Genomic DNA, 25,845 nt, shown 5'->3' with positions numbered 1-25,845 from the left:
ATGCCGAAAGCCATTGGACTCGGTTGCAATGCCCCTTTTAGGGTTGACGCCGCCCGTTTTCCAATCGGACCTCTATCGTGTGCTCGTCATGTGACTAATCACAGCTCCTTTCACAGAGAGAAGATCTATCTAACAAGAAAAGTGAATTTGCAAGTCTAAGTCTTGGCACTCGTTGCAATTTCTTCACTAAAGTCTTGAAATCGGTTACGATACCGATTTCCCTAGTGTTGGTTTTGGCCACTTTCATATAAGACCCAAATCTAGCCCATACTTCGGAAAAAAAATCAGTCAGGTCAGCAAACTTTGTATTTCATACTCATTATGGCCTCCCAATTTCGTCCAAGCTTTCCAAGTTATTATGTAAACAACCAATATTTGTGTATCATTTTCATGCAATGACCTCTTAAAGCTTGCAAGGAAAAACATAACATTAAGACGAGCGAAATATTAACAATGACCTCTTAAGCCTAAATGTGCAGATAGGTTTATGAGCACTAATCAATGCGTTTACTCTGTAAGTCGATTATTGTTAGATAAAAAAGCACGATACTTTAGAGTGGAAACCGTCTTACAAGAAACATAATACGAGGATCAAATGTTGATGCGCCGTGCCAAGATTTGTTATTAAAATGCTAAATAATTAGCAATATTTCACTTTCTATGAAATCTTGTGTGAACAAAAAATTCATATCAGAAGAAATGACTTTATAATTCTACTAATAAAGATTTTAATGTGTGTGCATGCATGAGAGAGAGAGAGTGAGTCTAGCATTGGCCGCGCCATTGAGAGATGTTAGGACATAACCACACACATACCAAAAGAAGGCCGGACAACCCTCGGTTAGGTAGCCTAAGTCGATCTCCGGTGGAGATTAGATAAAAAAAAATGGTCAGGATCATCATCAAGGGGGCCTTGAAACTCATTTTAACAATGTAGGGGGGAGACATTGAAAACAATTGAAAAGTAAGGGGGCAGCTTATCACATGTCCGGATGTGCCCAAACGAGTGCGGTAGAATGTAATTCGCTATTTGTTGTTAGTTGCCCTCCTCCATAGGAGAGCAAATCAGTCACGTGACAAACACATGGCCAGAGCTCTAACTAGAAAATGTTCAGAATCAATGGCCAGGGGGACATTGCAACCAACTTGAAGACTCTAGAGGGGACACTGCACAAATTGGAAAATCGAGGGGCAGTTTGCAACGCGTGCCGGAATCCTAGAAAAGAGTTCGCACCAAAATATGATGCCAATCTTGGCATCATATTCCTAAGGATGACTTCAAAATGAACTTGATCGGTACAAGGGCTAAACTACTCAACTTATTTGAAAAACACTTCGGCCGATGAATGGAATATCGGGTCAGTGAATGCACAAATCGTAGGGACATCACGACAGTCTAAGTTTCAACCGGATTGAGATGAGATGGGTGCTCAAATCAATCATTCTCACTAGTCCTAGAGTGAAGTGAGTTTTATGTACATATTACAAGACTGGTCAGGTTTGGTTATACTGAAGTCCATCTTTGGACACCAAGCAAACTAAGCAGATATCGTAAGATACCTATTCGAAATGCCTAGGAAAGAAAAGAAAGTTCATCATTGTGAATCGTCAAACTACTCCAACTTGCTCGTGGGACGAGACAAGGCCTATTGGGTTTTGAACTTGGGCCGCCCATATTGGGCTCGACCCAAGCCCGAATAGTGTCGAGCCCTACAATAATGAGAAATGATTTAATTCTCCAGAGTATTAACTACATAATTCAAATCTTAGTCGGATCGATGTGGTTGGGCAATGGGTGGAGCATCTTATGGAGCGAAAACTAGGTCGTCGAGGCGGATGTCCCTGGTCATAATCAAGGCAATAAGTAAGAAAACCAGGTGGGCCAATAAAATCTTTCGGGCATGACTTCATTGCTTTCGGGAGTAATGATGTCTTCTTAAGTCATAATCAACGTCAAAGTCATCGAAGCAACACAATCCTCGACAAGAAATCAAAGTACAATGCCCAAGAGTTTACGGCATGTTCATATCCTAGTTAATTGGATGTGATGTGCTTGACATTTTTGGTGGCATGGAAAGAAAAGATCAGTTTTCTGCCCCCCACAACTTGAATTTAGCACCATTTTATTTGCGTAGACTATAGTATTTCGTCTAGAACGTCCTCAATGAAAAAAGGAGGAGGAAAATTAGATTGGAGAAGCTACATTTCTTTTGGATGAAATCCCTCGCGATTAAACTAGTGAAGCGCACTGTGGAGTGGTGAAAATTTCAATATGTCGATTGAAGTTAATTGCTTCTACGAATTGGAGATTGGAGAAGCTACATTTCATTCTTTTGAAGGAAATTCCTCATGATTAAACTAGTGAAGCGCACTCATCCCAAACAAATTAAACATTAGCAATAAAAAAAACAGTCTGGTCAAGGAACAAAAGAAGAATGAAAAAGCTTTGGATTCTTAGGGGAAGAGCCGTTACACACCTCCCAAAGAATTTTCTCAGCAAGGAAAATAAATGTCAGGACGTGACCTTTGTTCTTATTTCCCTCGGTCAAGCTTGTAATCTATTTTCAACCTCCTTGTGGAATACTAAGGAATCAATCTAGAATTTTCAGTGCTTTGATGTGCGACTTTTTATGCCTACTGTCAAATTTTATGAAACTACTGCCGAATGATGGAGGAAGTATAAAAAAAAATTCCTAAACCTATTGTATTTGTACCAATTCAATCCTAAACCTTTTCATTAAATCAATTTAGTCCTAAAATTTTTGTATTTATGCTAATTCAGTCTATCCGATCAATTTTGATAATAAATTGCCAACATGGTCATTGACTATCTTACGTGGCATGATTCAATCGGACGTGGACAAAAGTTACAATTTTTTTCAATTTATAAATATATTTTTTTCAATTTTTAATATTATTTTCTTTCCTTTGTTTTTTCCCCCAACTCTAACTTGTGAGGCTCGCGATCGACCATCTCCAGCCATAGGTGAGAGACGACACCTTGGCCTGTTGGTAGATCTGCCAGCCACAAGTGAGGGTCATTGGCCCTTGTTTGCCTATTGGTCAGATCCCACAAGGGGAAAAAAAAAAAAAAAACCATAAGAAACTCTAAAAATTCCACGTCAAGTGAGGGTATCATTATTTATGGCCTCATTTTGGCCAAAATTGATTTGATTGATTGAATTAGCACAAATCCAAAAGGTTTATAACTAATTTGGTCGAAAATAATATGGCCGGCCTTACCGACTTTGATTTTTCAATTTAATTTACAAATATTTAATTTTTAATATATTTTGTTTCTTTTTCCCACAATGGGGGAACACCAAATGAAGAAAACAAAAAAAATAAGAAAAAGTGCAAATGTTTTGTTCATGCCATAGTTTTGTTCATGCCACAATGGAAAAAAAAAAATAAAAGAAATAAATTTTTTTGGAAAAAATTATAAATTTTTTTTAAAAAAAATTAAACATTTGTCCACTCCAACGCTGTTCATGCCACGTAGGATAGATGATATCTATGCCAACTATTTTCGGCTAAAATTAGCACAAATGCAAATGTTTTATAAATAATTTGGTCATATTAAAATGTTTAGGTTTTTTTTTTTGGTCAAAAAAATGATTTAGGATTGAATTGATAGTAATCCAATAGATTTAAGACTTTTTGGGACTTTTCCCACCGAACGATCTAAAAGTTAACTTGTCGGACAAAGATCTAATTTAACATTTAGGTACTGCCCCTCACGCGTAGGGAGGATTACGGCCAAAGACTAATTGTGAAAACACATGATAAGAAAGACAAATAAGGTGACGGGGAAAAATTTGAACTTAGCTTGAAAACGTATAATAAGTGAGGCGAATAACGAGCTTGGAAAGATTAAAACTCGGAACTTTCCCGACTAGATATAATGTAGACTCTGCGAGATCACTACAAACAAGTGTAAAAGCATCTCCCGATCCGATACCATATAAAGTTTATGATGTCACTGCCCGGTTAGTTTAAAAGCTTAACGAGATGAAGGTGTAGCTCGATATTTAAGCACTTCAACACCTAACAATTACAGCACGGGCTAGATTTTGCACATTTTTTTCTCATTTCGGGGGTGTTTAGCGTTTTAGACTGGGTGATATAATGATATTCCAAACAGGCTTTTTAGCCTACATTTGGATAGCGATCTTATTTCACACTTCAAAAGTTGCATTATAGTTTGATGGAATCGCCGCAATCCGCTGACCAATGACTTTTTTTGCAGACTTTCCTCAATTCTTAATCGGCTTTCCCACTAATCAGCATTCACATTAAAAGTAAAAACGACACGCCCCCCAAAAATATGAACGATGAGATATTTCATTTTCAACATTTAGACAGAAAATATACAGGAAAAAAAAAGAAATTCTTTTAAAAAAAAAAACAATGGAAGGGCAAGTCAACATTCAACAGTCAACCCTATTGAAAAACGGGGCTCCTCACGTAACCCAAGTGTCCACGCATTCCACAAGTCAAGCGCAAGCGCAACAAAGCCAGACAAATCACCAGCTTCAGTTCACAACCAAATCCGTCATCAACGCCTTCTTCTCCATTTCTCCTCCATTCTCCTCCTCCTCCTCCTTCTTCTTCATCCCTCCCCGTTTGTGCATCTCGTCACGCAATCATGGAGTCCGACCCCGATGATGGGAAAATGCCACCATGGCACACGGAAAGGAAAAAGAGCTACGACCTCAACAGCAAGATCATGCTCACCGCGATCATCTCCCTCTCGGTTGTCGTCGTCCTCGTCATCCTCCTCCACCTGTACGCGCGGTATGTCCTGCGCCGCCAGGCCCGCCGCCGGGCCGCCATCCGCGACCTCGGCCTCACCGTGGCCCACGTGCACTCCCAGGAGGACCAGCCCAAGTCCGGGCTCGACCCGCTGGTCATCGCTTCCCTGCCCGCGTTCGTCTTCCGACGGGTTGGAGCGCAGGACGAGGCCGCGAGCGTGACGCTGGAGGAATGCACAGTCTGTTTGAGCGCGTTGGAGGATGGGGAGATGGCCAGGGAATTGCCCAACTGCAAGCACACGTTCCATGTCGAGTGCATCGATAGGTGGCTGAGCTCGCACCCGACGTGCCCGATTTGCCGCACCGAGGCTGAGCCGCAAGTCCAGCAGGAACTGCAGCTACCTGTCGGGGCTGCACCCACTGCCCCACCCCTGGAACGCACGAGCTCCATATCATCGTGCATCGAGGGCACATCCGACGGGGCAGTTAGGCCGTCGGCTAAGGTCAGTGGATCGAGTTCACGGTTCGGTTCATTCCGACGGATGCTCAGCCGGGAAAGATCGTCAAGGAGGATGCCGTCATGCGGGGCAGAAGACGGTATAGGAGATATAGAGAGTCTGTGCTGAAGATCATTCGATGGGTACTGGTTCATCTGCCAAAAATCAACGGAGTTTTTTCAAAATTTTCCACTGTTGCTGCTCATACTACAGTTAAATTAAACGTTATTTACATGTTAAATTTTGTATAAACATTTTCTTCCTAAAACCAAACGGATTTTGAATTACGATGCTTAACGAATATGTTTTCATTGCTTGGCCTCCAGAGGAGGAGTTCGTGTTTGTTGACCTAAAAACGTTGGCAAGATCGTCAATGGGGACAGCATTAGGTAAGTCTCCATATGGAGCACCGTTGTCAGCCATTGACAAAAGCTGGTGATTCGATTCCCAGCTCTCTCTTTTTTTCTTAAACAAAGGAGGATTCACAAGTGTCAAACAGAGAAACAACAGTTGTTAGCGAAGAGGATGAAGTCAAACCTTTGATTCTCCTTGTGTCGTAGGTCGGTAGGAAGTATTCTAATTTGGAGTATTAACAACGTTATCTCGGTCACATGGAGCTCCACCCAAGAAGATTTTTACTCTGTATTTTTTTTTTTGTCTTTTGTCCGAACGCATCTCTGTCATGTTCACGAACGAAAGCCATTCGATTCCTAGTCCAGAGATCACGAAATCGGATCACCTTGAATTCAGTATCCACGTTTCCGGGGATATGGTTATCCTATAGGATGAGCAAAGGGAAGAATTTTGTCGCTCGCCGGTTTATGCAAGTACCAGCAAGGACCAAGGATAGAACCGATCACGGTCCGTGGTACATCCACCATATCCAACCAGTCCAGTCCGGGGATATGTAATGTAGACTCTTTATTAGTTATGAAAAGTCGTGCATCTAATTTATCATACAACATACATTACAGCCATCACATGCTACTTAAGTCTCCTGTGCTGCCTCCTTAATAAGATTGCAGCGCATGCACTTTTCATTTCGGTCCTCACCATATCTTAATTAAATCTATTAAGAAGTATGTGTCGGTTTTGTTAAAAAAATCTCACATCAAATAATTAATGTGATGTAGAGCAGTTTATAATCTTAGTTTGCCCATGACCTATGGGTTTCAACTTTAGAGTGATGGTAAGTCCAACTGGATACGTTGACGGACTGGGACTTAAACTATCTCTTGATAATCTCCTCGGGTGAAGGTATAGTATATCCAAACTACTTTTTTTACTACAAAAAATCCCAAACTGGTACACTCTTGGCAAATCGCATTTCTACTAATCGAACCAACAAAATCCCCACCACACACTAACACACATCTCGCTTTCTCTCTCAACATCCAGAGAGATGCCTCTCCTGCCCGCCACCACCGTTGCCTTTAGTCCAAGCCACCGCCATGCCTCAAGGTTGCACAGCCCCTTGTCTTCTCTCTCTCTCTCTCTCTCTCTCGATCTCGACACTAAGTTTAGCTCCCCCATAGCTGATAGGGCCATTGCTTCCAGATCGATGACGAGAAAGCAGCAAAGGCAAGTGACACTAGCATGACACGGGACCTTCCAAAGGCAGCGAGTGCCTTCCCCTGATCGAGTTGCAGGATGTAGATTTTGGCATGGGACTTGAAAGAGTTAAATGAGCATTAGGATGAGATGAAGGATTTGGAAGCATGAGATAGTTTTGGTTCTCCTACCCCTAATAAGATCCTCAATTTTAGCTGGAATTTCTAACTCTTAAAATCGGTTCATTGAACTGATTGTATCAACCTTCAATCTAGGCAAGTTTTTTCAACCATATTCTGGAGACCATAGCATTGGCAATGTCAAAGTGGGACATGAACAGAAACAGAAGTAGAAGGAACTCAGCAACATAGGACAGTTATGTCTGCAGAGCTTCAAGGAACTCAAGTGAATAAGATTGATGGTAATGCAATCCCTGGAAAGTCAGCAATAATAGCCATTAAGTGACGACATTTTCAGTAATTATACCTAGATTAATGTAGGAATAAGAGGAAAATGGTGTCCGCGATTATAACCTCAGTTAGAGGCCTCTGATTTCATCCTCATTAACGCTTTACAGGCATCAGATACATCATGGTACAAAGATACTAGGGGAACAAAATCTCACTAACCTAGATCAAGATATTGATTGAATACCAGACAGGGAAATGCTTTAACTACGCCAATCCACTGATGCACTTTTCATTATGCTTTGAAGAAGTGCTCACGGATATTCTCATCGCCAATGTTCACTAAATAACCATTGTAACAGCACCGAACAAATGCTCATGGTTACGAAAGAATACCACTGGATAGCAATCCGATTGCAGCCGCTCAAATTGTCATAGGCGGGCTGAACTCCAACCGCCGTTGATGCACCGGAAAGACTGCCATTGTTAACCGACAAGCTGTCCCACAGAAACATAAAAACCGTTGTTCTACATTAGTACCATATACTATTTTTTCTCTGCACCTACACTTAGAAGAGAGAATATTCAGTTTATCTATTTCAAGAGGCTAATCAATATCACTTAACAGGAAGCTCCTACAAGAGCAATTAACTTCTTCAAACTGAGCGTTCAAAGTGCCACAATCACCATATTCGTTACACTGTCAAATACAAGGCCCTCGACTCTTAATATAGCGCTAAATCCGGACCGAAAAGAATACCAACATTTCATCCATTGCTGACTTGATTAGGACCTATCTAATTATAGATTCTTCAATCACCAAAGACAGGTTTTTTCTATTCTAAAGACAACCAACTAAAAAGTGCATAAGAACAGACGCTTCCACCAATCAAATTGGGCCAACACCAAATCAACAAATAGACTAAAAATTGAACCAGTAACTATCATCGGAATACAGCAATTTGAAAACGAAAGTTCACATCTTTTATTACCTAGAGGGGAACTTGCAATTGCCGCGACCTGAAACAACACAAACAAAAATGAATTAGCTAATGGCAGAACAGAATCACATCAAAAGATTGCGATTGTATCCGTTTGGTAAGAAGATGGCTAGCTAGATAAAGCCGGGCCAATGTCAGATCCAAAACCCTAAGCAAAAACCCAAATGAAATAGACACCGTCGCACTCACTGGGATTGATCGAAGTGAGAGCCGCCGTGTTGGCGAAGTTGCAACTGTCGTCGGTCATGCCATGCTTCAGGTAATAGTCGTTGAACGCGTACGACGCCGACCTCTCGATGTCGGCGGGGTCGTAGCAGGGCCCGCCCTGCTGGATCGGGCCGCAGTCGGAGCCCCCGAGCCCGCAGGCCCAGTTGATCGCCGCCTGCAGCGAGGCGTCGTCGGCGTTGTTCTTGGCCACGCACCACAGCTCCAGGCTCGCGACGCCGGGGGCCGTCGCCGCTCGCGACGCGGGGGCCAGGAGGGCAAGTAGGAGCAGGGCGAGGGGCGAGGAGAGACGTCTACGCATCGTGGAGAATTCTAGAGAGAGAGAGAGAGAGAGTGGAAGTGGCAGTGAGGGGGGGAAAACGAGAAAGATGACCGTTTAAGGTGGGGAAGGAGACAGAGGGACTTCGGTGCCCAAAACGCAGAAACGACATGTGAAAGCAAGTTGGCGACATCTTGCCAGGGGGTCCGAAGCTTGTCGTTTCCGATAATTGGGGCCTGTCGTTTTGTGGGCCACACCTCTGTTTTCTCTTACTTTTTACTTTTTTATTCCTCGTCTTTTTACATACCCCAAAACTAAAATAATAATTTTGAACACTTGGTCTTTGAACTTTGTGCACAGTCATTTCTCCAACTGTTAATTTGTCCGAGCAAGTCCTTGAAACTTGCAGGACATTTCGATCATGTCCATCGAAATTGCCATAAATAGCAAAACCGAAGCTGAGATGTCGACTTATGCTGTTGATCCAAAGCCCGATCTCGAGCAAATTAGATTATCTACACCAGCATTGGGTTTTTCTTGATTGGCTTTGAAAAACATGTTAGATTTACATCGATGAAACTAGTGACTGAAGACGTCATAGAAAGAGTTTTACTAAAGTTAAAAGAGTGATAAGAAATAAGATCTGATTGCACTCCTAACAGAGTCACACGAGTTATAAAATTAGTGAGAGATTCATGGGCAAGTCAGGCCGTGAGGTCGAGCGTACGCTCTTTGCTTAACCCCACTTGTAACAAGGTAATTATGCACAAAACTTTTCGAGCCTAAGCTCTATGTCCAAATAGCTTTGTCCAAAGCCTACTCGAAAGTGTATTTTCGTGCCCTTGTGCCTTGGGCAAAGTTTAAGCATTAAAACTCACGGCGGGCTATCTTTTGGTGTAACTGCAAAGTTTAGCGTTAGAACTCCAACAGAGAGCGTGCTAAGTTTAAATGCAAAGGGCACTCTTAAGATGTGTGCCTTCATTGTCCATCCAAAGGATAGAATCATGCGGCCCAATACCAAAAAATAATTTAAGATCAGGGATCACAGAAGCAACCCTCAAGAATTGCAGACACAAAACATGGTGTCTGCCTTCTTAAAGTTTGATTTGCACAGTTTAACAGATGCTACACAAGAAGAAGTGTCTTACTCACGTCATAAAACACTCCCAACATCCCTCAGTGACGAAGCCCGACTAGAAAAAAATATTTGTGTTCTCTACAAGATTTATGTGTGTCCCAACTCCCAAGTACAAATCTGTTCTCATAATCTTTATTCTTTTTATTAGGCCGTGTTTCTCCGGAAAGTGTAGAGCTTTTGGATTTATTGTTTTAATAGGTTTTTCGTGACGATTCCGGACAGGAAGTAAATAAATGGCGAAAGATAGGCAGGACAATCAAAGTAAAGTGCGATAAAAAAGATAGATGCAATGCAAGTAACGTAAAATGCCGAGCAAAAGATAAGTGTTTTTCATTGTGATTGATTGGTCTTTTACAAAGAGTCGTCTCCGTCTATTTATAGTCTAGTACAAAGTATAACCGTACCGGCGCTTGCGGTTAAAACTCGTGCACCTTATCCCCAAATTTTCGGATTTGCTTCGATAACTGCTTTTCTTATCATCTAAACGTTTAAAAGCACTAACTCAACTACTCCTCATAATTGTCGGCACGACATACTGATCACGGGATGTCACCGGTGTGTCACCGATCAGTTTGCGTGCTCTCTGCCACCAAACACATACCTTTTTGCGGGCTTTTATACGAACTAATGTTCTCGTGGGCTTTATAACCATTTGCAGCCCAAACCGATTTGCGGTGTCAACAAGTTGAAAAAGAGTTCATAAGTGGGATTGCTTATTAAAAAGATGATAAAATGCAATCTCTATCTAATATGGGGTCCTCTTTTGCTGCTTGGGAATGGGATGTCTTGTTCGTGGTCTTCATATTTGTTGGGTCGATTGGCCCAAAGTTGTTTATCGTACTAGGATTTTGTTCTTCTTAAGCCCACAATCATAGGCCATCTAGATGGAACCCAGCCCATCTTGGCAAGTCAATTTGTGAGATTTGCACGGGGTGGATCGAACTAAGTTACTCACAAATAGTTCGGCTCGATGTCGACAGGTACTCGAAATCAAATAACTTATTATGAATCCACTAATTTCTGCTGCTTCCGTTATTGCTGCTGGGTTAGTTGTTGGGCTTGCTTCTATTGGACCTACAATTAGTCAATGCACTGCTGCGAGCCGAGCTGCATAAGGTATCGCAAGACAGCCCGAGACAGAGGGAAAAATACGAGATACTTTATTGCTTATTTGGCTTTTATGGAAGCGTTAACAATTTATGGATTGGTTGTAGCCCTAGCGCTTTTATTTGTGAATCCCTTTGTGTGATCCGATAAATATAAAAAATATGTATTTTTTTCTCTCTTTTTTTAATGGTTGGGGCTTGCTCCTTGTTTTTTCAAATTATAGCAATATTTCACTCCTGCAATTACTTATTCTACTCGAGATCAACTCATTTGATTTCGGATCAAGGTCAAGCTACTAGAGTACCTTGGCAAGCTCGCAAATTCTCAACTCGGTCGAGTGTTTAATTATTCATATATTTGAACGTATTACTTGTTAAGAAATTAACGTACGCATATCTTGAGCGCTATATCGACTCAACTGTCTTGACAGTTATGGCTTAATATTACTACCGTAACAGTTACGGTTACTGTTACGTCCTGTGCTATGCCCGATTCGCCAAACTGGTCTTCTTCATTCACCTACTCTTTGCGCTAACACTTGACTATTCTCGTGGAAACCTCTGTTAACTAAAGTGCGTCTTCTCGTTGACCAACTGCTCTAATGTCCGCTAATTGTTCTCGACATTACCATATTCTGCGCCTCTTGTACCTCTAGCACGTTTCTGTTAAATAAACTGTCGACCCCAAAGCTTAGGCATTTTTTTTTTTTTTGCGTCAACATACACTCCCTATCATGAGTCATCATATACCCCGTTATCGTCAGAAGTTTGAATTTTTTTTCCTTGCCGAATTGCTTCCTGAATGGTTTCCTTAAAACGATATCATTAAATTATGTAATGGCTCCATGAATGGTCCCACTTGCAATATTTTTTGTTTACTGAGTCTTCTTTACTTGGAATTACTTGGCTTAGTAAATGAAAGATTTCGTCACCTTAACCATTATTATTTCTTTTGTTTTCGAGGGTTTTAAGGATGGACAAACATTTGGACCAAAAAAAAAAAAAAACAAAGGATAGACAAACGCGAGGTGTGTCGAGTAACATTTTTGTTATAGCTATTTCAATATGTTTGTCTTTGTTAAATTCATCACCTGACTCATATCTTTCCATCAAAGTCACATTTTGTGTAACGTCTTCATACAACCCTCTTATCTCTTTCTTTTATTCGCTCATACTTATACACTGTCATCGCCAGTTAGATCGGATCGGCAAAGTTTTAAGGCTTTCTCTTATATCAAAATCCAATCCATTTAATGTCAAATTTGTAAATTCTTTCTCAGAAAGTGAAGCAAGTATCTATCTATTTTTGGCCTTCTTAAATCGAGCAATAAACTAGTCGATAAACTCATAGTGGTATTGATATAGTCTTGCTAAGTCAACGATTGATTCTTCACATATCGCTCAATAGAACTCGGAATTGAATTATCTCTCCATCTCATCCCAACAATTTACTAAATTCGGCGGTAGATTTGCGTGTCAAGTAAAAGTAGTCTTGATAGAGACAAAGGGAATAATCTAAGTCTTCAAAACTCATTTGCTCTTGCTTCTCGACATTCAGCTGTAAATCGATCGATGAGCACAATAATCAACCTATTCTCTTTGCCGGTGAAAATAGCAAAGTCGGGGACTTTAAAATCTCTAGAAAAAGATGATTATCCATCCATTGGGAATACGATTTCCTATAATAAAAAAAAGGCCTAACCATACCCCTATTCATACCCAATTCATGTGGAACTTTCTCAGCAAACTAGGTTGCATTAAATGGAAGGATTAAATTGGCCAACCATACTTCTATTCATTTTAGAGCGTTGATGGCCACTGGCTCGATCGGATTTGACATGTGGCTCACGATGTAGTTTGCTATGTAGTTTAGCTATTCCTCAAAATAAAAAACCCCGTATAATTGTCACAATGTTGGAATTCGGTTTAACTTCCCTCAGCTATTCTCCACTGGAGTGACTTAGCGTGAGTTTGGTTTAGCTTTCTCAAAGCCCATTGGAGCTCCAAAGCCCCTTGAGGAAAATGCAAGGTGTTTGGCAACCATTCTCAAGGAGCTTTGGAATAAAAGTTGGCGTTGAGAATGTTGAAAGCTCAAAAAATCATAGCTTAGCATTTATCCAAATGCTGCAGGCTCAATTCTGGTAAGACCCAGAATTGAGCTTTCAATATTTGGGAAAATGCTGAGCTATGGTTTTTTCTTTCAAAAATATTTTCACTTTTTCTTTCAAATTTCGATCTTGCCCCTCATTTTTTTTAATTAAAAATAATTTTTTTAAAAAAAAATTAAAGAAAATGAAATCCTAACTTGCCGGTGAGCCGGATCCGGCTTGCCATGGCCATTGCCTGTGCGGTGTGAGCCCGGGCGACCCTAGCCGAGGGTCGTCCAACCCTAAGCGGCCATCCCCTTTGTTGTGCAATGGCCACCTGGGTCATGTGACCTCATGCATCGTTGCCGAGGTCGTGCGACAACCACTTGGTGTCACTTAGCCCGGGCAACCATCGCCGGAGGTCCCCCGACCCCGGGCGTCCTCGCCTAACCGCTGCCGACACCAGATCCGGCTCGCTAGCTGCAGTCGCTCTTTGCCCTAGGTTTGATTTTTATTTTTTATTTTTAATTATATTTTATTTAAAAAGAAATATTGTAAGAAAGCTCATTTACAAATTTTTCTTGACAACTACTAATTAGGCCAAAGTTGCTTTTCAAAGTATTTTTTACCAAATCCTATTTGCATTTTTCCAAACCCACTAGAGTTAAAAGGTATTTGCATTACCCCAAAGTCCATTTGCAAAGTCAAACCAAACCCACAAGATCGACACCTCCCTGTTGATTACCCTTTAATGCTTTTCCGATGATTGAGTACTCTAAGTGAGCGGTAGACTCATTAGCAGTTTGTGGTAATGAGTTGTTGTTGCCAGCAATAGCATTATTGTCGGACTCTTGCTAGTTTCTTGCTCCTCTTATCGTAATCTCCTCGAATTAACAATGTGTGTCACTAGGCATACCAATAAATGTTTCACTGAAACGATGAAGATGTACCTTTTAGAAATTGAATAAATCAATGAGTAAATTGACAAAAGTTGTGTAGGGTTTTTCGCTGATTTTGAACAAGAAAATAAAAGACAAGAAGTTTAAAGTATGAACACCAAGAGCAATAGTTACAAGCGATGTAAATTAGGGTGTCAATATTTCGGTTTGGTTCGATGTTATTTTTCAAAACATTGAATCGAACCGAACCATCGGGGGTATAAGCTTGAATTGAACCAAATCTCGCCCTAAGCTGAATATGAAATGAACCAAAAATTTAGTTCGATTCGATTTTGGATTTATATTTTTACTTTTTCTTTTTTCTTTCTTTTCTTTTCTTTTTTTCCTTTCTTGGGGTTGAGGTTCGACGGGGTTCGAGAAGAGATTTGGTTATTTTGGAGATTTTTAGTGCGATTTGGTTAACCTAACCGAATGAACTAGAAAAAAAAGAATGGTTATTTTTCAATTACCTAAACTAAATATCGAGCTGAACAGAAACACACGAAATTTTTAGTTCGGTTAGCGATTCGGTTGGATTTTCCAGTTCGATTTTGACACCCATTGTGAATTACAGGACAAAAAATAAATTTTAAAAATACGTTGAGTTTAGAGATCCTTTACAAAAAATGCCCTTGGATATTTATAATAAATAATCGATGGTGACATAAACAATTACTGAATTTAAACCTACGAATATCTGCCTAATCCTACATGCAGCTATCATTAGTCACACTATATCCGCTACTATAAATGTTACATCGACTCCACCACCTTGACAGTTACATCTCGCACTCTTCCCCAGCCGAAGCTGTCTTTCTCGTTTTACGAACGTTTGCTCCAACTCTTAGAGTATATCAAATTGAATCCTCTCTAGACAGCATTCTTGTCGACCATCTGCACCATTTCGACTAATTGTTCTCAACACGGCCATTTTCTTCTCCGCCGATACCTTCTAACAGGTCGGCTACAACACTTGGACATTTTTTTGGTATCGACAGGAGCAAACGATGTTTATAGTTTCCGTTTACGCTGATCGTTTCTTGTAAAGTTTGGCGACAATCAATCATCTACTGCAAAGGCTTGCACCAGAACTTAATATTTACAAATTTCTGCAATATCACATCTCAAATAAACACTAAATGCACATTACATCGACGGACCAAATGCACCGAAAGTGAAAAAAAGTTACACGAGTCTAAAATAAATTCTACCAAAACATCATATCCTCCCCCAACTGCAAGGTCAAAATAAATTCAAAAAAAGAAAAAAAAGAAAAAGAGAAAATTAAGAACACAAAACCCACTACCCTCCAACATGACTCAAAATTCAAAAACTTACAACTCTTTTTTTTTTTGGAGAAAAAAAGAGAAAATTTAATTGGATGATAAGATAATTAAATAAATTAAAAATACACAATCATCACCACCACCAGCACCACACCCTACCTAATCAGATAAAGCAGGAGACAACATTTTATACTCTGTTTTTTTTTTTTTTTTACATCTCGAGAGAGCAAAGCATCAACCATTTTCTTTTCCTTTTCCCCGCTTCTTCTTCCTCCCTTCAATCACAGCTGCACGTGTTTGTCTCTGACCTCCAATCATGTCGCCTTTGATCGGTCCCCACGCGATGTGGACACATCACGTGAATTCACAGATCATCGTCAGATCGAAAGAGAGAGCAAGAGATAGAGAGAGAGAGAGGGAGAAGGAGAAGGAGAAGACGAGCCCATCAAGCTGGCTCAACACATGGAATTTCCACATAAAAAAATCAATGAATACCCAACTTTTTTTTTTTTCCATAAATATTAGATATAGATAGAGATATGAATACCCAATTAGATGGAAGGAGATCATTTTATGTTGGAAAGTTCAAGGAGAAAAAAAAAAGAGTTGAACTTGGAAGGCTAATTTCACTCTCTCTCTGTCCCCTTTTTGTTTTTTTTTCTGGGGGGAAAAAGTTAGACTTGGGGGAATAATGATAGTAATGTTAAGGTACAAAGCTGGGGACAGGAGTCAAAAAAGGTCAGGCGCTGAGAAGCTGCTCCTTACTGTGCTCCAATGGAGGATTGTTGGGCTTAGACGATGAAGGTGGAGGAGGAGGAGGAGGAGGAGGAGGAGATGGTGCGGATGCGTCGTTGTTGGTGTTGTTGTTGCTGTTGCTGTTGTTGTTTTCCATCTTCTGGAGGCTTTGCTGGTGGTAAACTTGCCTCAACCTCTCTATTTCCCTCTTCAATGCTTCTTGATGTGCTGCAACAAAGGAAAATAATTTCAATAATTCAAAGAAAAATGAGAGAAAAGAAACAAAAAAGTTAAATTTAACTATTGGTGGTGGTGGTATTGGTATGCAAAACAAGCAACATGTTCGTACGTGGGGAGAACACATGCATGCACGAGTACCTGTCCTATTGATTATGTTCCATTCCCACATGTAATCGATCTGATATCGAAACTGATCATCATTAGGCTAAAAAGTCAATGTTCCTCCCTTGCAAATTCAATGTAGGATCAATAGACATAATGGGTATCTATCTATATTCTCATTAGATTAATATGCATACATTTGTAAATAACAAAACCGGCATAGAAAATCGATGCAAGCGTTTAAACAAGCGAGTCCTAGTCAATACTTTATACGAGCATCTCTAATTAATATCGCTTAATTAGTATATACCGACTGTATGAACGAGTTTTAGTATACCTAGCATTATTTAGATTATTATGAGCTCACACATGTTTTGCTTCAGAACTTAGAGATATAATTGCAAAGTCGGTGATAAGTAAGTTTAATACGGAAAAAATTGGAAGGGGGGCATAATAATTCACTAACCATCTTTGAAGATCTTGTCTTGGGCCAAAGCTGCGATTCTTTGCTTGAGAGCACTGTTATCCACGTTCAAGAGCAAGCGTTGATGGTCTAAGAAGGCAACCCTTGGCGACAGCACTGAAACTTCGGCCTTCAATGGCGGTCATGCACGAAAAACAAAATCAAATGTCACGCGCAGTCGACGCTAATTCTCGGCCATTCCATCAATCCATGTGTAATACAAAAATGACAGTGGTTCTTCAGTTAAGTACGTACTTGCAACGAGTTGACGCTACGTTCGAGCTCCGATATGTATTGCAGCTTCCTCACCCTTGATCTTTGAGCAGACTGTCTGTTTGCTAAGATTCTAATTCCATCCCAAAATCCCCACCCAGAAAAAAAAAAAGGAAAAAAGAATTGTCACTCAAAACCTGTTTTATGAGTCAAACTCAATGCATTATTCTGCGAGAGTAAACCCTACTCTAGCTTGTTTTAATGAGAAAGGAGTAATTGCATGCATGTTCTGAGATAGCATGCCGCTTCTGCTTGATGATGAATATTTATAACCAAGGACAACAGGAGAGAATTATTATCATCAATTATTGTCAGCTGCATTGTAATAATCCGTGGTCATTTAATTGGTTTGAGATGAATTTTTGTGGTGAATGGTGTTGAATGATTATGGTTACCTCTTGACCCTTTTGGGATCAATGATCCTCTCGGCAGAATTGGCTGGGTTTGAATTGGGTGGAGTGGTGGCCTGTGAGTCAGATTGGCAGGGGCTTTGGACTTCCTCAGGCTCATTCTTTGGCTGCTGCTGCTGTTGCTGCTGTTGGTGGTGCTTCTGATCCGCCTGCTTCTCCTCGTTGATGCTGTTGTGATCGGACGGCGATGATGGGTTCGACGATGACCCCGTCCGGGGTACCACCACCACGGTCGACGGGGAGATCTCATCGGTGAACATCGACATGAACTGCTCGTCGTCAAACCGGTCAAACTCGTGGTGGTTGTGGCCGCCGCCGCTGTTGGCTCCGGAACCCGGCGCGCTTGCGTTCCGGCAATGCTCGAGCAGCGGGGGTGCCTCAAGGAAGGCGATGGAGTCACTCGCGGACCTGCGGTGGGACCCACGGCGGGCGGCCGAGAAGTCGAGGAACTCATCGACCCAAGAAGGGTTGTTCTGGGCGGCGGCAGTGGCCGGATTGAGGACGAGGGGCGATTGGTGAGGCCCCATGAAGGGGAATTTCTGGTGGTGGTGGAGGGGGAAGTCAGGCCAACTGGGGGTCATGTTTGGGATCTTAGGAGGCAACTGTGCCATTGTATAATCCAAAACGCCACACAATGCCACACAATGCCACCCCCAATCCAAACAGATGCTAACTGCTAGACAGCCTTAACTGGATCAAAATCGGTTGCAATCCCTCTAAAATTAAGGGCCAAAGCTGGGGGAGAAAAAACAGAAGGAGAGGAGGGACACACACCACACCAATCCCAAGGAAATTTCCAACTGACACAAGAACAACCAAACCGAATGATGATCTCTAAGGGAGCTCCATATAAATACAACTCACAAGGGAGAGAATGTTCCTGCAGAAGGGAAGCAGCAAGGACACCAACAAGAAGAGAACATCATCCTAGTCTTCTTCATGGGCTCTGGTCCCTTCTTATCAAATTCCCCCCCTTTTGATCTGGGCTTGTTGATGATGATGGTGATAAATCTATCAGAAAAACAATCTCTCTCTCTCTCTCTGTGGGGATGTGCAGTGGGGTCACATGGGGGGAGAGATTGGACAGCTATGGAACAGCTGGAGGAGGGAGGTTGGGACTCAACGGTATTACTGGAAAGTCGCTCAGTAGTTTTTATTATCAGAACCCCCCAAAGAGAAAGGAAGGAGAGAGGGGAGGAATCTGCAACCCCACGTGCCCTTGTGACCTCCCTCTTTACTGGTGGTGGTGGTGGCTTCTTCCATCTTCATCTTCATCATCTTCTTCTTATTATAGTCTCCTTGTTATTATTATTATTATTATCTATCATTATCATTATCAGTATCAGTATCAGCTGTGGTTATTTCACATATCCCACAATGGAAACATTCCTCTGCAATACCCCCCACCCCAATCTCTGGCCGCCCGATCCAATCGGCCATGCATGATCTGATGTCTCGACGAGGGAAGAGTTCATGTGGACGCGAGTGAGGTCCACCCATCTTGTGGCTCAGTTTTTATACAATACATTATGTTGGGCCTATGCATGGTGGGTACTGTCCTTTGCTAGCTAGCTAGCAAGCTTCATAATTCCCATGAAGCATGTGCAACAGCAAGAGAGAGCACACAGAGTGACAAAAGATATCCATGGGTCTCCCATTTTTTTGACCCCCAAGACTAATGGGACCCGATTCGTGAGTCAGTTTCGGATCGGACCCGATTCGACAGTCCGGGGTAGGATTACCGCCACATGCTCACCATTGAAGGGGCCAAACGGAATGAATCGAATGAGCCTCGTGCACCTAGACATCTGCTTATTCACTTCGTTTGCTCTATTCTGGCCATTTATGCTGTTGCTTTCGCCCCCTAGATGAAGTATCGGGCTTCTATGCGCTCCTAACACATATCGCATCGGGAGAACCCCGGACTGATGGACTCGACACCTTGCCTACATCAATCGTACATCAAAGTATGGCAAAGGGAGAAAGATTAACAAATTAGAGATCACACGTTATATTATAAGATGGAGTAGTGGGATTTTTGGGGCATGAGCTGTGTGTAACATTGTGGAGAGAGAGGATCATGTCAGGCCATGTGAATTGTTTGCATGCACTAAGCTTTTCCTTTTTGCTTTGTCCCCAAACCACGCTCACATGTAGGGTTATGTGTCCTTCCTCTTTTCATCTCTCTCTCGAGCTCCTTCTCAGCACCTTCCTTCCCACCCATCAGCCCCATCTTGGAACTTCTGTACTTCGCTCTTAAACTAACCCAATTCCTTAACCTGATTATTATAAGGCAATGATAATCATGATTAGAGAGAAAGAGTGTGCATAGTTTACTCCCCACTCCCCCTTCCATCTCAAGAAAGTGACCCAGCAAATGAAAGCATCATGATCATCTTTTTCTCTTTTTCCATCATTGTTTGGGCGACGCAAGTGGATTCGGGCATGTGAGGGTATTACTTATTCCCCCTTTTCTTTAATGCTTATTAAACAATTCTTTCTTGTTTTAAATATAAAAAAAAGGGGGAAAATTGAAGTGGATATTGAAAGTTTTTAAAGGTAGAGGTCGATGAAGTAATCAAACCATCTCGTGTCCAACACCCAACATTAGGAAAAAAAAAGTTAAAAAAAAGGAATTATCCGCTACACACTTTTATCGATAAAAGACTGAAAACTAAGGAAAATACCAAATAAGAATTTGAAATGTCAAATAGAAGGGCTTGATCTCTTTGGCGGGCCAAATCTTTCAGTCGGCCAGGGCATTTTCATCTTTAATGTTTTCTAAATATTTTTATTGTTTCCATTTTTCTTTCCTTTTTCTCTCCCTTTTCCCCGATGGCCAATCTTAGGTGATGAATGATCACCGGCGAGGGCTAGGCAAGGGTTGGGACCCTTGCCTGTTGCAACAAAGAAAAAAAGGAAATGGGAAAAGAAAAATATATATATAAAAGTTAAAGAACGGAAAAAGCCATTGATCAACCGGTAAGGTTAGTTCCTTATTTGAGAATGTCATAACCACTTCAAGACCTTATTTGAGAAAATGAAAACACTTCAAGTCCTTATTTGAAACAAAATCCACTTCAGTTTTTTTTTTTTTTCAGAAAATGAGGGCACTTCATACCCTTATTTGGAATATTCCCTTAAAAATTATGAAATTGTTTAGGGTTAAATAGTTAAAAAAAAAACCTAGATAAATTTTCACTACATAAGCACTCATGCCATTAAAGAGAGGTGTCCGTTATTTACAAATCGACCAGTTCATTGAGTAATCAATTGGTGATTAAGCCTTCCAATTCACTCCAATTCAATCGTGTAGATTCTCATAAGCATATGATGTCCACCGTACTAATTGGAGCAACATGCTTACCACCATTCTCAAAAAGTCTTGAATTCGTCCAGAATAATTAAAGTTAATAAAAAAATCAGGGCATGCTCAAACTCATGAAAATATTATATGTTAAAGCTTTGATCACTTCTCCTACAATGCCAGTTTGATGTGGATATAGATGGACATTTCAGTGACTGCCCATGAAGAGATTACCCTACCTCGGGGAATTAGGAGATGACCCACCACACCATCTGAAGATTCTGAACTGTGATTTTATGAGAGTGAAGGATCCTTGATATCAAGATCGTGTGCAAACTCCCTTTCCATTGACTTGCCACCTCTCAATAACACTTTCAGCCAATTTCCATGTTAGATGAAACTAAAAATCGAATGGACTTAATAAGAATCCCTGGCTATCATTCAAAGCGTGGTCGGCTCGGGACGATCAGTCCATCCCTAAGCTGTGCTTTATTGGGCCCTCTCTTGCCATGTTGGAACATTCTTACTCGACTGTAATAGTGACGTAAAACGTCGAGTCATCGTTTTGTATCAAGCAGTGTCACAAGAGGGGTCACAAAACGGGCAACTCTTAACCGCCATTCTTTCTCTCCGACGCAGCAACTCAAGACAAACAATCTGAAACCCCCACCAAATACATAGCTTTGAGTACGCATTTCGTATAATTCAATGCAGAACTTGACGCTGAATGGTGAAGAATCTATCTATTGATTGGTATACATGAAAACAAGTATGTAAGTATTTCTTCGTGTACAATGTTGCATCAACAACTGCCACATAATCTACCAAGCTACAGCTCCAACTTAACCCAAGAAGTGTCGTATAGCAGAGTGTTGGTATTGCAGAAAAGAAAAATGATAGTGACGGCAGCGAAGCAACTCTGTTCATCGTGGCCTCATACCAGCCATTTCTCAACTACCACCACATGTGCTCAGAAAGGGATACCGTCTCCGGGGACCAAGCTTTCGAACATTAGGATGATAACAGGAATGTCTTCATTACTGACTGAACAACTAAGCCATCCTCACATTTGAGCCCTATCACCTCGCCGGATTATTAGATGTAAAACTAAGAAGTTTTCCATGTGATTTTCCTCACCTTGTAGTCCTGTCTACTTAGAACTAGTTATGTCAATTTCACATCATGGCCACCATGTCAGCAAGGAGTTTGTATATAAAACATCTAAACATACAAAAACCTTCCCTGCACTCTTCTGTCATTGAACCAATGACCAGTATGATGTCGGGTACTACAGAACTTGCGTCCAACTTGCGTATCGGCCCAGGTGAGGTTTGGCAGTTCAGCAAAGTCATAATTTAGACACAAATGCCACCCCAGGAATCCACATAAATATGGTCAAAGAGAAAACCTGAAAATAAAATACGAGCTTGGAGCTGAAATCAAAGTAGCATCTATCTAGTTAAATTGAAGGTGTTTTTTTTTCTTTGACTCATGGTATGCAACAATAGTAAAGGAAATATTACCTGGATGTCATTAATGGCCACATAGCGAACTAAATCGACGAGTACGTTTCCTTCTTTGTTTGTTGCGCCGACGTAAAAGTTGGAAAATCAACAGACAACTGATAAGAAGCACCTGAACTACAATCACAATCTTCAATCCTGATAAACAACCCCTTACTCATCAGTTTCTACTTCTCCATTATGCAAAAAGATTCTATGCATGAGAAGAAAATGGTGTACCTTTGAGCTTTTGGATTAATTCATCTAAGGTCATTCCATTCTTGGGTTCTTTATTGTCAATGCCCAAAATGGTTGTTGTTGTTGCATAGTTTTCAGCTTTATACTCAACATTTCCTCCCATTATGCATATATTGGGACATTTGAGCCTACCATCATACTCATCACTTCCATCACAGCAATCTATAACGGAATGACCCACCAATGATGATCAGGGGGGAAAGAGGACCAGAAAATGTTCCAACTGTCATTCTGAATAGAGATATGGTAAAAACATGCGCTAAAAAGATCCCCCTCTCTCTATCTCAGTAAAAAGATCTCCCTCCCCATCCCTCTGTCTCCTGACTATGTTATTAACTTCACAAATGCTTATATAGCAAAATAAAATATTAAATAATCATTTGTACGTTCCTTCCTAACCATTTCGAAGGCCAATGAAAATCACACACAGCTTGTCACTATTGACATTTTCAGACAGTCACATCCAAACTCACATCGCTAAAGAACCAAAATACCAATGCAACAGGGCATAATCTCCTGGAAGGTAAATGAGCTCCTCACAAATAATTCTCATTCTGGAAGGAACTTATAAAAGCAGCTCCAAATAGTCTAGATTTAAAGATGGAAGGCAATGAGCAAAGTCCTTACCACAAAAATAATCATTTACTTGAGAAGAGTATATGAACTTAGGTGTACTACCCACGTTTCTGCAATAAAATTTTGCTGCTGGACAAGCCGAAGTTCCTGAAAGCAGAAAGAACTGATAATGACTACTACAAAAATGTGAAGTAGCATGCATACCAAACATGCTGAATCGATTCTTGTTGACATGCGAGTAATTACTATCAATTTTTCCATCAAGAATAAAACGAAAACACTTAAAAGCAGACTACAGGCCAGTAACAAAAAAGGCATAAACTTCCTAAAGAGTAATAGAGAGGATACCCATGCAATGTATCCGAAAGGGAGATATGCAAGTCGACAATTTCCATCACAATTATGGAAACCAACTCTCCGCAGAAACGAGCCTGACTCGCCATAACAACTATTGAACTAAAATAACTGACCCGTTTCCGCTATAAAGCGAATCCTAGGTAATCTCCGAGGCTAGTGTCAAGAGTAGCATGTATTGATTTCAACTCAACACTTCCCAATTAGCAATCAATATTCAAGGTGTGGTTTAGGATACTAGCTACACAGTATACAAACAGCTGGAACACAATCTCAACCCCGACACTGAACCTAAGCACAAATACGTCTTCAATTCGAATCGAAGCCTCACCTGGCTCGTCCGTTCCATCAAAGCAGTCACAAAAATCGTCGTTCAGATGGTCTTTCGTGAAGGATTTGGAGCCGTCCCTGCATTTGATAACCTCTGCTGCATAAAATTTCTCGTCTACAAATTTTTATAAGAAAAACAGAAATCAGAAAAGCAATAACAGAGACGGGATAAAGCTAAAAAGCATGACAAAACAAGAGATTTCGCGCCATTTGAAGATCTTGCCTATTCTGCAACCTACTCAAACCTGCTCGATCAGAGGGAACACAAAGCCCCTAAAAGTTTCGGGATTTCGACATTTCCAAGAACAAAAAAACCAGGCTCCAGTTACCCAGAACTCAATCTTCCAACAAGATACAAAATTTGTCGAAATCAACAAGATCCCTACGGTACACAGACATGTACGCGCCCAACGGGAGAGACAGAGCTAGTACCCAATGGGTGAACGCCGAGGAGACGCGCGTCGGGACGCAGAGAAGCACAGGAGGACGCGACGAGGAAGCAGGCGGAGATGAGAGAGACGAGGCTGAGGGGTCGCTGATGGCTCGCTTCGACGGCGGCCATTTCGATCCGAGAATTTTCGAGTCCTCCTACGTCGCTGCGTCCTTCAATGATCATTCTCCCAATGCTGTGGAATCGGAACACTTTTGACTTGTCCAGTCTTAAGCATCAAGTCAACGAAGATTGGTCCAAAATCAATTATAAGGTAAATTACATGTGAATTTTAAGGTGATTCGATGTAATTCGGAAATTTTCATGATTTGCAAGTTTAAAGTAGTTCTTTTCAGTTTTGAAAGATAGATTGCTCATTATTTTCTATTTTACTCGAAAAATAGTAAAAGAACATAGGTGAATGTTTATTAAAAAAAAATAAGCCTACAAATAGACTAAATGCGTAAGGCGATAGATAAATACATAAACATGCAGACTACAAAGAGTTGTAGATTCGATTTCGAAAAGTAATTTTTTATGGGATTAATAGACAATTATCCTGACCATTTGAATTATGAAATTTTCAACCCTATGTGGATATTTTAAACCTAATCCCAACTTTAGATTTATTCCCAACTCTAACTCAAATCTTTTTTTATGTCTAAAAAAATCACAAACTTCAAGTCCCGGCCAAATATGCACCGAACTTTTTTGTCTAAAAAAAACCCATCAATTTTAGGTCGAATCTCAAATCTATTCCAAACTCTTTTTTTTTCTTTTTGTCTAAGAGAAAAATCACTAATTTTCACTATAATATCAAAACTTCTCCAATTAACACTATGTCCAAATTGTTGTTACTCGTCCCTAATTTTCATAGGCTCGCACTATTCCCATCCCTTATTGGCTCCCGACACCCCTTGTCAATTAGATTGACTACATTATCCCTTTGTGGGTCACACTCTTCATACAAAATTATTTCTCACCTATTTTCTTTGTTTTTTGAATTTCACCATTTGAATTATGAAATTTTCACCCTTATGTGGATATTTTAAGCCTAATCCCAACTTTAGATTTAGTCCCAACTCTAACTCAAATATTTTTTTATGTCTAAAAAAATCACAAACTTCCGGTCTTGTCCAAATATGCTCCGAAATTTTCTTTGTCTAAAAAAAACCCATCAATTTTAGGTCTAATCTCAAATCTATTCCAAACTCTTTTTTTTTTCTTTTTGTCTAAGAGAAAAATCTCTAATTTTCACTATAATCTCAAAACTGCTCCAATTAATGCTATGTCCAAATTGCTATTACTCATCCCTAATTTTCATAGGCTCGCACTATTCCCATCCCTTATTGGCTCCCGACACCCTTTGTCAATTAGATTGACTACATTATCCCTTTGTGGGTCACAGTCTTCATACAAAATTATTTCTTACCTTTTTTCTTTCTTTTTTCAATTTTACAAAAATAAAAACTTACTCGTGTCCCTTCCAAATAACTTTTTTTCACCTAAGATGCTTTTTCCACACATATTACATTTCAAGATTTCCTTCATGTTTGTTTTCTTCTGAACTTATTCTTCATTATTATAATCTAAGCAAGCACTAATCATATATTAGA

The 25,845-nt window shown here is 40.6% G+C and overlaps 5 protein-coding genes across 8 annotated transcripts in view; 1 reads left to right on the top strand and 4 right to left on the bottom strand.

Annotated features, from left to right (window-relative positions):
* Nucleotides 1–25,845, bottom strand: part of LOC115746805 — a 959,385-nt gene that overhangs the window by 693,458 nt on the left and 240,082 nt on the right. The window lies entirely within an intron of this gene.
* On the top strand, nucleotides 4,488–5,535 carry LOC115746784 (E3 ubiquitin-protein ligase ATL41-like). The gene has a single exon (XM_030682697.2). The coding sequence runs from the start codon at nucleotides 4,649–4,651 to the stop codon at nucleotides 5,378–5,380; it is 732 nt and encodes a 243-aa protein (XP_030538557.2). The 5' UTR covers nucleotides 4,488–4,648; the 3' UTR covers nucleotides 5,381–5,535.
* LOC115746786 (PLASMODESMATA CALLOSE-BINDING PROTEIN 5-like) lies at nucleotides 7,189–8,838 on the bottom strand. Of its 2 annotated transcripts, none has more exons than XM_030682700.2 (3): nucleotides 8,400–8,827; nucleotides 8,202–8,229; nucleotides 7,189–7,707 (listed from the first exon to the last, which is right to left on the bottom strand). In XM_030682700.2, the coding sequence occupies exons 1-3, from the start codon at nucleotides 8,734–8,736 to the stop codon at nucleotides 7,536–7,538; spliced, it is 537 nt and encodes a 178-aa protein (XP_030538560.1). In that variant the 5' UTR covers nucleotides 8,737–8,827; the 3' UTR covers nucleotides 7,189–7,535. The 2 variants fall into 2 exon arrangements, with proteins under 2 accessions (XP_030538560.1, XP_030538561.1); XM_030682701.2 differs by lacking the exon at nucleotides 7,189–7,707 and adding an exon at nucleotides 7,714–8,050 and having other exon boundaries at nucleotides 8,400–8,838.
* Nucleotides 15,707–18,674, bottom strand: LOC115746782 (basic leucine zipper 34-like). Its single transcript, XM_030682695.2, has 4 exons — nucleotides 17,458–18,674; nucleotides 17,045–17,135; nucleotides 16,793–16,919; nucleotides 15,707–16,212 (listed from the first exon to the last, which is right to left on the bottom strand). Exons 1-4 carry the CDS (start codon nucleotides 18,081–18,083, stop codon nucleotides 15,989–15,991), a joined length of 1,068 nt encoding a protein of 355 aa, XP_030538555.2. The 5' UTR covers nucleotides 18,084–18,674; the 3' UTR covers nucleotides 15,707–15,988.
* Nucleotides 21,463–24,448, bottom strand: LOC115746785 (glucosidase 2 subunit beta). 3 transcript variants are annotated; one of them, XM_048282144.1, is made up of 6 exons: nucleotides 24,232–24,448; nucleotides 23,801–23,914; nucleotides 23,167–23,262; nucleotides 22,522–22,701; nucleotides 22,303–22,440; nucleotides 21,463–21,768 (listed from the first exon to the last, which is right to left on the bottom strand). In XM_048282144.1, the coding sequence occupies exons 1-5, from the start codon at nucleotides 24,413–24,415 to the stop codon at nucleotides 22,313–22,315; spliced, it is 702 nt and encodes a 233-aa protein (XP_048138101.1). In that variant the 5' UTR covers nucleotides 24,416–24,448; the 3' UTR covers nucleotides 21,463–21,768; nucleotides 22,303–22,312. The 3 variants fall into 3 exon arrangements, with proteins under 3 accessions (XP_048138101.1, XP_030538559.1, XP_048138100.1); XM_030682699.2 differs by lacking the exon at nucleotides 21,463–21,768 and adding an exon at nucleotides 21,776–22,187 and having other exon boundaries at nucleotides 24,232–24,446; XM_048282143.1 differs by lacking the exon at nucleotides 21,463–21,768 and having other exon boundaries at nucleotides 22,219–22,440; nucleotides 24,232–24,447.

The sequence above is a fragment of the Rhodamnia argentea genome, chromosome 7, assembly GCF_020921035.1.
Source record: "Rhodamnia argentea isolate NSW1041297 chromosome 7, ASM2092103v1, whole genome shotgun sequence".
Classification (NCBI taxonomy): domain Eukaryota; kingdom Viridiplantae; phylum Streptophyta; class Magnoliopsida; order Myrtales; family Myrtaceae; genus Rhodamnia; species Rhodamnia argentea.
The sequence above is the reverse complement of the archived record's forward strand: the minus strand, read 5'-3'. Positions and strand labels throughout refer to the sequence as shown.